The sequence below is a fragment of the Piliocolobus tephrosceles genome, chromosome 12 (genome assembly GCF_002776525.5).
Source record: "Piliocolobus tephrosceles isolate RC106 chromosome 12, ASM277652v3, whole genome shotgun sequence".
NCBI lineage: Eukaryota > Metazoa > Chordata > Mammalia > Primates > Cercopithecidae > Piliocolobus > Piliocolobus tephrosceles.
Window position 1 is genome coordinate 42,739,304 of NC_045445.1, and position 12,576 is coordinate 42,751,879.

The following is a 12,576-nucleotide window of genomic DNA, read 5'->3' on the forward strand; positions in this document are numbered from 1 at the left end:
CTTAGCAGTAAGAAAAAATCTAATTCAGAAATGAATAAAATCATGAAGAAACATTTAATTGAGGAAGAAATATAGATGAAAACTAAGCACATGAAAGGATGTTAAACATCATTAGCCATCAGGGTAATGCAAATTATAACCACAATGTGATGTCAATACAAATCCACAAGAATGGCTAAAATGAAAAATGGTAAAAACATCAAATACTGGAGAGAATGTGGAGAAACTGAACTAGTAATACTTTGCTGGCAGGAGGTGAGACTGTAAATGGTATAGCCACACTGGAAAGCAATATGGCATTCCTTACAAAACTGAAAATGGAATTACCATATGACTCAGCAATTTTAGTCCTGGGTGTCTGTCCCAGAGAAATGAAAATGTATGATCACACAAAAACATGTACAGTACAGAAATGTTTACAGCAGCTTTATTTGCAATAGCCCAAAACTTGAATCATTCAACGTGTGCTTCAGCAGGTGAATGGCTAAACAAACTGTGGTACATCTACACCATAGAATACTACTCAGCAATATAAAGGAGCAAATTATCGATACATACAATGGCTTACACGAGTCTCCGAGGAACTATGCTGAATGTAAATGGCCAATCCCAAATGGTTATATACTGTATGGTTTCATTCATATAATATTCTTGAAATTCCAAAATTACAGAGACAGGAAACAGATTATTTGTTGACAGGGCTCAGGGAAGAGGGGAGGATTGGATGGAGCTCTAATGGGGTAGCACAAGGGAGCCTTGTGTTGAAGGTACAGTTCTGTATCTTGACTGTGGCGATGGTCACACAAATATACACACATGATAAAATTGCATAGTACTATATACACACATACATACACACCCCACACACAAATGATTGCATGTTAAACTGCAAAATGGTACCATTAGGGAAAATTGATTGAAGGGTACATTGGTACAAGGGTACCTCCCTGTACATTTTTTCAACTTCCTGTGAATCTATAACTATTACATTGTAAAAATTAAAGAAAGTATTAATAAAAACAAAACAGCCATTCCAGAGCTCAAGATATCAAGAAAAAGAGAATTAACTTTGTCTCTTCTCTTCTTATAGGACCTGTACCTGCCTCTGTCCTTGGATGACTCGGACTCGCTTGGCGATTCCATGTAAAGGAGGGGAGAGTGCTCAGAGTCCAGAGTACAACTCCAAACCTATCATTGTAGTAGGGTACTTCTGCTCAAGTGTCCAACAGGGCTATTGGTGCTTTCAAGTTTTTATTTTGTTGTTGTTGTTATTTTGAAAAAAACACTCTAATATGTTGGGTTTATTTTCCTGTGATTTCTCCTCTGGGCCACTGATCCACAGTTACCAATTATGAGAGATAGATTGATAACCATCCTTTGGGGCAACCTTCCAGGGATACAAAATGTGCTAGTCCATGACCTTTCAATGGAAAGCTTAGGTGCCTGCGTTATTTTTGCCCTGTCTCATTTTGCCCATACAGTCTTCCTTCTGTAGAGGGCTGTTTACATATACAGCACTTAACATGTTTGTGTGGGGAAAAATACTCATTGGCAGATCCAAGAATGACTTTGTCAAAACACAAGTGCCCCTTTTCTCTGGATCTCAAGAATGGTGAATGACCCTGGAAGGACAGCAAGGCAACTCCCCAGCCTCACTCTTCACTCCTGATTGAGGCCTGGGTTTGTTGTCCAGCACCAATTCTGGCTGTCCATGGGGAGAAATAACTAACAACTTATAATTGTGACATCAGATGCTTAGGATCCTGGTGCTGGGTTAGCTAAGAGAATAGGCAGAATTGGAAAATACTGCAGACATTTTGGAAGAGTTTATAAAGCACAGTGAATTCCTGGTCAATCTCTCCACTGAGGCAATTTGGAATCAATAAGCAATTGATAAGAGTTTGGAGTAAGGGACTTCATATACCTGATTCCTCTAGGAGGCTGTCTAACATACCACATGATTACATGAACTGTATGGTATCCATCTATCTCTGTTCTATTGAATGCCTTGTTAACAGCCAACACTGAAAACACTGTGAGAATTTGTTTTCAGGTCTGACACCTTTCAGTCTCTTTTTATAGCAAGAAATCAATATCCTTTTTATAAAAACTCATGTCTGTATTTCAGGAGCAAACTCTTCGGGCTCCTTTTTTATAAACTGGTGATTTTTCTTTTGTCTAAAAAACACATGAAGAAAATTTACCAAAAAAAGCAGAATAATAATGTAGTTTAGAAATTATGCTGTCACTGCCAAACAGTAACCTCCAGGAGAAAACAAAATGAATAGCAGAGGCCAATTCAATAGAATCAGTTTTTTGATAGCTTTTTAGCAGTTATGCTTGCATTAATAATTTCAATGTGGACCAGACATTCTAATTATATTTTAAATGAAATGTTACAGCATATTTTAAGCAACTCTTTTTATCTATAATCCTAATATTTCATACTGAAGACACAGAAATCTTTCACTTGTCTTTAACATTAGAAAGGATTTCTCTTTACTAAGGACTGATCATTTGAAATAGTTTTCAGTCTTTTGAGATACAGGTTTATAATACTGGTTTTTTTTTTCTGTAATTGTAGCCCATAATGGCAAAAACAACTAAATTTAAGTGAAGGTCATGCATGCCAATTCTGTGTTTGCTTTTAGCAGATATGAAGATTTCCTTATTTCTTTGTAATTGTGCAGATATTTTGAAAGGCACAGCATTCAAAGCCAAGCTGCTGTTTGGCTACTGAATGGTTTGCAGTTGTTCCTCCACTCTAAATGGAATGAGCTTGCTGTGTGTGTGTGTGGTGGTGGTGGGAGGGGGTGGTACATGTGTGTATATGTGTGCATCTGCAGCTGCTTCAAAATTAGGAAATACTACAGGACACCCCTGTAATGGATTGGTGGCAACTTGGTGGCACTGCTGATGTGCACTGTGTAGGGGGAACCTAGTGGTGGTAGGGGTAGCTCAGATGCTCCTAGACAAGTTTCAGATGTCTGTAGCTACCAGAAACATTTTTGGTTCAGGAGAAGTGAGATGATGATACTACTGGTTTCTGGTGAAACTGGTCATTGAAGAACCCCAAATGATGAGGTTCTCTTTTTGCCCCTCTCCTTTATTTGTAGACCTATTCAAAACCATTAATAAATTCATTTTACTCAGTCCCTATTTCTTTCTAGAAGCTCAGGGTTTTCTTAGTGCCTCCCAGAACATTTTGTAGTTAATTGGGAAAAAGTGATACTTGGATTAGGGGGTGTGGGCATAAAGAATGGTGGGAGGCCTGATTTTAAACTTCAGGCCAGAGCCCCCCATTGACTCCACCCATAGTCTCACTTTAGGTCTCATTTAGTCCAACACCTTTATTTTAAGATGAGGAAATGGAGGCTGGTAAAGAGCAGGACCAGAGGAAGAATCCAGATTTCCTTATGCTTGGGCCTCATACTCGCTCTCTGAGCATTTCTTTGATTGCGGTATATGTACTACTAGAAAATACTAAATAGACATATTTTCTTTAGGATAACCTTTGAACCAACAATCTTCAATAACAGTAGTACATTTTCCATCTTACTTTTAATTGAGTGTAAGGAAATGTTTCTTTATGGCCATTTTGGCGGGGGCAAGGGATGGGGTTTGGCATAGTCCAAAATTTGTCTCCAATAATTAATTGCATTTTAAATTGGCCCACTTTCAAGGCAAATTTTTTTGTGTGTCTGTAACTGAGCTCCTCCACCCCTGTCATTCACTCCCGATTTTACCCAATCCAATTTTACCACTCAAGTTCCATTGTGTTAATTTCTGCACAGTCAGCAAACATCAAGTCAGCAAGCATTTGCCACCACTCCCTATACTTCTCCCTCCCTTTTATACACACACACACACACACACATACACACGTACAATCCATCTCTTGCTTGTTCCTACCTCCTGATTTTTCTTCCCTACAGAAATAGAAATAGGGACAAAGAAGGGGAAAATGTATATATTGGGGCTGGGCTGAACAACTAACTTCATAAGTAGTGTTAACTAGGGGTAATTTGAGAGAAAAGTTCCTTTTCTCTTCACTGTTTTGGAAAGGATAGCCATTAGCATGACTGCTTTGTGTCCTTATGGACTTTAGTATTAGCCTAGATTGAATCATAGTGTTTTCTAGCTGGAAGGAACCTTAAGATCACATCATCTACTCCTCTACTCCAAATTTCTCATTCTTCAGGCCAGGAAACCGAGACACAGAGGTAAAGTAATTTCCCCAAGGTCACACAGCTGGCTGGGACAGGATTGGGATTAGAACCCACACCTCCTGGCTCTTATTCTAGGGCCTTTTCACCCTAAGCACTATTGCCTTCCACTAGGCCCCTGAGAGTTATTTCCCAGGGTCATGTTGCATCTTGGAGCCACATGCTGCTGCCCTGATGTCAGTGGGAAATCCACCCAGCAACCTAATACAACCCCTTTTCCCTACATTCACATGGTTCCTATCCATGTGGGTTGCAGATGTCCTCGAAGAGAGTGAGGCATTGAGGGCCAATAGGAGCAATGGGGTCCCTGGCCTTGTCTGATTCAGGAGATCACTGATTCAGGAGATCACTGCTCCATCTTGAGGAGCCCTCTGAATAGGCCCCCCTGAATGCTTGCCTTGCCCAAATGGCATGGAGGAAGACTGATTTTCACTGTCAGTTCACCTTGTGTCATCTCATAATGGTTGGTCTTTCCAGGCTGAGGGAAATGTTTCTTGTTTCCAGAGTAGAGAAAGAGTGGAACAATAGCTTTGTTCATCCTAACTTTCTGAGATGGCTTTTCAACATTTTAAAAAACTAGTGTGGCTACCATTCACTGGCAATGATTTCTTTTAGAATATGGGAGTGAGACAAGCTAGAGAAAATAACCTCGTCTTGCTGTGGTTGCCCTCATCCACAATGTCCCCAAAGCCATCCTGCTCTGATGAGGACAATTTCCAGGTATAAGCAAGGGGCTTTGTGACAAAAATGTACCCTGGTTGATGTTAAATATTGGCTCCTGTGTTTGCACCAAAATAGCAAGCTGTGTACTCTATACACTCTTCCCATCTTCTTGTGTACACTGCTCCTGTGGCCTTCCACAGCAGAAACCAGGGCAAAAGGGTAAAAATCATGTGGTTTTCCTTGCCGCAAGGCTCTTCCTGGGGATTAAGGGGGTATTTATTAGTGCAGTTCTAAGAGTCCTCCTTCTGGGCTTATCCCACTCCTCAGGTACTTCTCTTTCCTTCCTCCTTCTCCTCCCCAGTCACAAGTAACCAAGGAACCTGAAAGTGGATGTGTAGCTATTTGAAGAAGGCAAGGAACCCTGAGATTCTTCTTTGAATCATCTAGTCCAAGTCCTAGACCAGTGATCGGTGCTTACCTCGAACAAAATTTTGTCTGTGCTCCTAATCCCTTCAATACTCTGGGTACAGATTGCTCCCAATCACCCTGCACATTTGATTCTAAATGACTTTTATTTTTTAAAAATCCATATCCCTAGGACAGGAGAACAGGATGCCTATATCCCCAAAATGAGCTCCAGGACACTCATGGGAATGTTCCCAAAGATCAACCCACCTCAGAAACATCTGTGCCAAGAGACTTCCCCAGATAGAAACACTGGGACAGTGTGGTTTGAACAACCTCTTTTATGGTGGTCCAGTTTGCTATGGAAATAAAGGGCATTGGTTTTTTTAAAAGGTGATTGGAACCTGTCCTTGGCCACATAGGGCCACTTGGATCCATTTCCAGGCCTTACTCATGTATTGCCTTCACTGAATCAAGGGCTTTGACTTTAAGTCCCAGACTGGTCTCCCAAGGGAACAATAAGTGTTTTGGAGTTCATCTGGGGTGGAGCATGAGAATGTTGCCCCATGTATCCCTTCAGGAAAGGTGCCTTCCCTCCCTTTCTCCTAAAGCCTGGTCCCCAGAATTTGTTTTCATCTCCAAAAGTCTAGTATGGTCTTATCACCCAGCCTCTTAGTGTTGCTTTCTGCCTTGTTCCCTTGTTAAGGATCTACGCAGACCTCCCACTTTGGCTTAGCTAGAGTGACGTTGGCTATCATTTGACAAGACTAACAATTTTTTTTTTTTTTTTGACAGAGTCTCCCTAGGCTGGAGTGCAGTGGCACAATCTTGTCTCGCTGCAATCTTCACCCTTCACCTCCCAGGTTGAAGTAATTCTCCTGCCTCAGTCTCCCGAGTAGCTGGGATTACAGGCACATGCCACCAAATCTGGCTTTTTTTTTTTTTTTTTTTTTTTTTTTTAGTAGTAGAGATGGGGTTTCACCATGTTGGCCAGACTGGTCTTGAACTCCTGGCCTCAAATTATCTGCCCACCTTGGCCTCTGAAAGTGCTGGGATTACAGGCATGAGCCACCATGCCCAGCCAACAAGACTAATTTTTTATCACTTGGTTTATTGGCTTCAACATCTTCTGGAATCAGAGGTGATTTTTTTCTTACCTTGGTTGTCTGAGACTAGGGGAGTACAGAATTCCAGTTGGGATTTAAGGCATCTTTCTGCTCCTAATCAGAAGGGCAGGTTAGTTGGGAGAGGTCAGATGGCACAACAGAAGTCACCTTGTAAGTAAGGCAAAGACTTGAAGGCATTAGCCTTTCTCATTACTAGTTTTCAATAACCTGAGGGAATCAATGGCTTTTTGCCACTCTACCTCTTGTGTGTCTCTTTAACTTTTCTTCCTCTGTCTGGTTTCCTCTATTCTCAGTTTATACTCTATGTTATCATTCTCTCTTTCCACAATACAAACATCCATCCTTTGTCCTGTGCAATTCTCTCTCTCCCCTTATTATATTTATTTGTACTTTTTCCTTCCTCCCTGTTGAGACATTGGGCATGTGCCTCTTCTTAGCCTGTGATTTTGCCTTGGGACTGATGATAAATTATTTCCGGATTCAATCAGCGCTGGTCCTACCCCAGTCCAATCAGAAGTATGTTGGTGGGAATCAACCTGATCCTGGCCCTTTCTTCTTCTCCATTTTCATTCTTAATCCCTCTCCACAGATCTTTACAAGCAGTTTCCTTATAGCTCATGTATCTTTAGGTCTTTGCCTTCCAAGCGCTGTACAGAATACTTTGTGTTTCCTTTTTGTCTGCCATTTTGTGGAGCAGTGAAGCGTGCTCAGAGACATAATCAGCTGAAGAGAAAAAATCCAGCCATGGATTTATATCAGCTAAATACTAATAATTGATTTTGTTTGATTTGCTCATAATTTTTAAAGCTGCAATATAATATAATGAGGGACCACAGGTAATTTCTCCTGTCATTTGTTTCGGCTAGATGGGGATGGGGGAGTAATTGCTTAAAGTTTTACCATTACACTTTAAACTCTCTATAAATAATCTTGTTTGGGGCTTGCTGTTGAGTTGTTTTAACTAAACTGGTAGGCAATTGGAGTTGATTTAAATGAAAAGATTATTTAACAAATCTATACTATAAAAAGAGACATTCGCTTAATTGAAATGTATTTTTTCCTTCTATTACTAGAGTCACCTAAACATTTACTCTTGACACCAACTGTTCATGATACTGAATAGACAGTCCATATAAGAGAAATTAGTGGACCTAAAGAAGCCAGCTTGTAGGTGTTAATTTATTAAACAGAGTGCAAAGCCCTTGGAAATGTCACTGCTTTGCAATACCATATGGAATGCCAAAATTCACAATGACTTTTCTTTATAAGTTATCCGAAAGGGGTTTGAACAAGTAAGTGGTTATGCCAAAATGTCTCCAATGTATGGTCCTGTAATATATTGCAGCTTGAAGCCAATGATCCCTTATGACTTGTATACAACTAATGCATGTTTTGATTGAATTTTGCATTTCCCATGTGTGGTAAATTCTTTAAAATGTTTTTGATCACCTTTTTGTGCCATTAAACTTGTACAGAAAATGCTTTTATGGCCATTTTCAAAGGGAGAAAGTTTAAAATGGAAACAGCCCACCCTTTCTGCCCTATAGCTGTAGTTAGAATTGAGTAACTGTAGCAAAACAGCTGTAATTGGTGGTTGTAGTGTTAGAGGTGTTAGCTTGCTAGTGACTAGCTTTGGAGAGTAAATGCATGGTATTGTACATCACATTTCTTAAATAACTCATTTTAACCTCTGAAAAGAATATATTCTTCTTTGTAGTCCTTTTTCCCACCCCCCTTGCCCTCTCCCTTTCCCTGCTCCCAGGTGTCTTACAGTTGTAAATATCTGATTTGAGGCCCAATAATTTTAGCCAAGTAAAGTCAGCAAACAACAAACAAATCAAAATGTGGGGAAAAGGCATTTCTCAACCATCTCTCAGTAGTTATTGATCATTTCTTAAGGAGTGGCATTGTGATCAAAGACTCAACTTTACGTAAAAATCAGTGGTAAATTGGGGTTGTATTTGGCCATTTGATTACATTTCAGGATTGAACAGTTTTCAGAATCACACGTAATCCAAAGACAGTAGGTAGTGATGTCTCTTATCCCTGCAGCTGTTTTGAGATACTTAGAGACCTCAGAAGACTCTGCTTGACCAATGACCAATAATTATTTGAAAAAAAAGAAAAAAATGAGAGAAATACAATAGATATTTAAGAATTGTAGCCACCTATTTAGAATAGTTATAGCCAGAAAAAAAACAAGGGCATGAGTTCAAATGCATTACTATCAGTGTCCCAGGCAATACCTAATCTACTCTGAGATTGTGATTCAAAAGCAGTATTTCAAGAGGCATTCTCCTTTTTGGTTTGCTGACCCCACTTGGACTGGTAGGTTTGATGAGGCCCCCATAAATCAGCTGGAGCAGACCCTTTTCATCTCCTGTGCCTGCAACATCCCTCTTCCCCTACCCCCTCTGCAATTCAGTGAGGGCTTTCTTGGGTCAGAGGACTTCAAGGTTGTCTAGAGAAGTTCGCCATGTGTGTAAGGTGCTGTGAACTGTGAGTGCTGAAGATTCGCAGCATTCAATACCGGGCAGCCAAAGAGCTGCTCTTGCAATCATTTTGGCTCTCAAGCTCTGTTCTTCATCGCATTCTCATTTCTGTGTACATTTGCAAGATGTGTGTAATGTCATTTTCCAAAAATAAAATTTGATTTCAATATTTCTGGCTGACATTCTTTTTTTAAAAAACAAAAACAAAAACAAAAAACATTGAACCAATAATCATATAACCACAAAATGTCCAAGCTGGCAGGAAACTTAGACATTATTTTGTCCAACCTCTTAATTTTATACATGAGGAAGCTGACAGTTAATGTATGGTAGAAACACCATAATTATCGGTACAGCACATTTACAAAAAATAAGATCTCAGATCTCCCTCTATAGTTGAGCAGGAATAAAGTGACCTCCTTTTATGCATAAGATGCTTTGGCCAGTGTCAGCCTGTGTCATCAGGTGGTGACTTCTAGTACCATGTTTTCAGAGGCCCAAGAAAGACTCCATGTCTTCCAAAATACCTCTACCTGTTGCTTGCAATTTCTTTAACAGTGTGACTATTCTTCTTCAATAGGCTGATGGTGCAGCTACTCTCTGCGAGAAGAAACACATAACTATCTTATTTACCCTCAGACATAAATGACTGTTGTTTCTCAGATCAGGTTTTAATGAGATAAAGAACACAAAGCACTGGGCTTGGGAAGAGGTTGACGGAGAGGGAAGGAGAAAAGGACATAAAAAACAGGAGGCTGAGGCTGGGTGCGGTGGCTCACGCCTGTAATCCCAGCACTTTGGGAGGCCAAGGCAAGCAGATCATCTGATGTTAGGAGTTTGAGACCAGCCTGGCCATTATGGTGAAACCCCATCTCTACTAAAAATACAAAAATTAGCTGGGTGTGGTGGTGCACACCTGTAGTCTCAGCTACTCGGAAGGCTGAAGCAGGAGAATCACTTGAACCCAGGAGGCGGAGGTTGCAGTGAGCCGAGTCGGTGCCACTGCACACCAGCCTGAGTGACAGAGCGAGGCTCCATCTCAAAACAAACAAACAGAAAACCAAACAAACACAAGAGGCTGAGATTCTAGGAAACAGTTTGAGCAACATCACAATTATGTGAGGGCCAACTGTGCAGCTCTCAGCTGACCTGTGTTCAGAGAAGCAATGATGTCAGCTTCCCCTAGGCACTCCCAAGGACCAAGATGATTATGGATTCTTCATCTAAGCAGTATTTTACCAACTGGCTCCATGACCATCACTCTGGTGGAGACAAAGAAAGTAGATGGAAATGGGACTTCTTGGTGTTTCTAATCCAAAGAAAAGTTGGATACAACAATCAGACTGGCTAGGCCTCTTACTGACAGATTTATCCCCACTACCATCAGGTTCTCCTTGTCCCTGATTACTCATGATGTCCTTTTCGTCCACCTTGGTCTATCCTGAAGTCCCCTGCAAGTAAAATCTTTCTAGAAGATCATTTGGGTCACAAAAGGACAAATACCATAAGATTCTGCTCATATGAAGTAACTAATATAGTGAAAATCATAAAAGCAGAAAGTAGAAAGGTGGTTACCAAGAGCTTGGGGAGGGTAAAGGGAGAAGTAGTATTTAGTGAGTATAGAGTTTTAGTGTTGCAGGATGGAAAAGTTCTAGAGATCTGTCACACAACAATGTGAATATACTTGACACAACTGAACTGTACACTTAAAAATGGTGAAGATGGTAAATTTAATGTTATGTTTTTTACTACAATAAAAATCATTGCGATTGTCTCATTTCTCTAATCATTAAACCAAGTCCAACTCCTCTTCATGGTTTTCATTAAGACATCTCTACAGCACTATGTTCTAGGTACCCTGCCAATTGCTAGTCTTTGGACCTAGGCCTCCAGGAGTTCTAGCCTAGTGAAGACAGACCTGTAAATAAATGAATCCAGTGCAAAGGAGCAAGTGCTGTGGGAACACCAGTGATAGAATAATGATTGCTCCAGGATCATGAGGTTCAGAAAAACTTCATGGAGCTGGCAGCATTTGAAAACAGATTAAGAACTTTCAGGTGGGCAGTGAGCAATCTAAATAGAGGCAATAGCATGAAAGGTGTCCCAAAAAGCAAGAGTCTCTCTGAGAACTGATGATTACCTGAGGTGGCAAAGTTACAGAGCCAATACACATGGTTCTGGCAGGAAAACACAAGTGCAGTAGTCTGAGAATTACAATTTGGGTGGTTTAGATCAGTGGTTCCCAAATGCTGGTACAGCAGCCAATGGTAGTCTGTAATAAAGTTTTCACCAGGCTGTGGTATAAAGAGAAAACTAAGGACAATGTAGTATGCTTTTTTCATAGAAGTAAATGTACTTCATTTAAATAACTATCTTTAGTTTTGAGATCATAACATTTTACTTTTGGTTATTAAAAATGTCCTTCCTTATATGAAGTTTTGGTCATGGTAGAAGATAGGTATGTATTTGTTTTTGTTTTTGAATGTCCTAACTAGGCAAAATTTAACGTGACTAATCCTAGGAGGGGCCTCAAATAAAATCTATATTTCTTTCTTTTCTTTTTTTAATTCTCATAATCTGTGAGGTTAATAAGTTTAGCAAGCACTGGTTTATAGTAAAAGAAATGGGGAAATGGAGAAACCACTAGGGGTTGAGTTATAAGAAAAAAGGTGTTTGGTATTTGAAGGAAGTTCCTCCTGAAAGCATTCAGTTCTCTCTCCATCTCCCTTTTCTCTTCCCTCAACTTTGCCTCTTCCCTTCCTCAGCCTCTCTTCCTTTGTCCTCCCCTGGTCCACACAATGTGAGCAGTGCTTTAGCCCCACCTAGGAACTTGTCAGAAATGCATATCCTTGACCACACACACCACTGCCCCACCCACATATACTGGATCAGAAACTCTGCGGGTGGGGTTCAGCAATTCTCATGTTAACAAGCTCTCCATGAGGCATCTGAGACCCTCTCTAGTTTGATAACCCCCTGCTCTTGTGAATTCCACTTCCTTTTCAGTGAGGACTCAGTGAGAATTTAAGCAGCATATATGATCTCTTTGGCCATTTGGGTTAGAGTTTGCATCTCTCCCAAGAGAAAAAAAAGATGCAAGAGATTGTTTATTTCAGTAAGGTCTCTATATACTTAGTTTCTTGAAAAGGCTGTAGAGAAAGACAGCCTTTTCAAGCTTGAGAAGAAACTTGTACCAGTAAAGACACTCTGGAAAGGGTCTTCACAGCTGTTGCAAGCTGTCCAGATAGAGACAAAAGCAGATTCTGAATTAAGGCCAGATCAGTGGTGGTAGAGAGGAGGAATAAGAGCGAAAAGTTGTCCATATAGAATTGTCAGAATCTGATGTACAGATTGGATGTAGGGAGGAAATGGGAAGAAGAGAAAGACCTGACTTGAGCAACTCGGCCTGAGCGTCCCCTGTTCCCAGACCTGGGCCTCTGCTCTGGACAGCCCAGTAGCTTCTCGTGCACCTCCTCCCCTGACTTCAGCTGTCGCTATGCAATGCTCATTCACACTTCACTCTTGCTGACAGAGCCTACCCTTCTTTCCCTGCCTAGAAAAATACCCTCTGAATGCCCTTCCACATTCTCTCCACCTGTCTAAATCTCAGATGTTGCCACAAACCTACCAGCAATGGAACCTACGGCATATTTATAAGAAAAA

General features: G+C 40.6%; 1 protein-coding gene across 8 annotated transcripts in view; it reads left to right on the plus strand.

The window, feature by feature from the left end:
• The window catches only part of DCX (doublecortin), a 122,273-nt gene extending 113,191 nt beyond the window's left edge, over window positions 1-9,082 (plus strand). For 7 of the 8 annotated variants that reach the window (XM_023203115.1, XM_023203117.1, XM_031936630.1 and 4 more), the window contains one exon: window positions 1,091-9,082. In XM_023203115.1, the coding sequence (XP_023058883.1) occupies window positions 1,091-1,147 (57 nt within the window). In that variant the 3' untranslated portion in view covers window positions 1,148-9,082. The remainder of the gene's footprint in view (window positions 1-1,090) is intronic. The other variant, XM_023203114.1, reaches the window with a different exon arrangement.
• The last annotated feature ends 3,494 nt before the right edge of the window (window positions 9,083-12,576 follow it).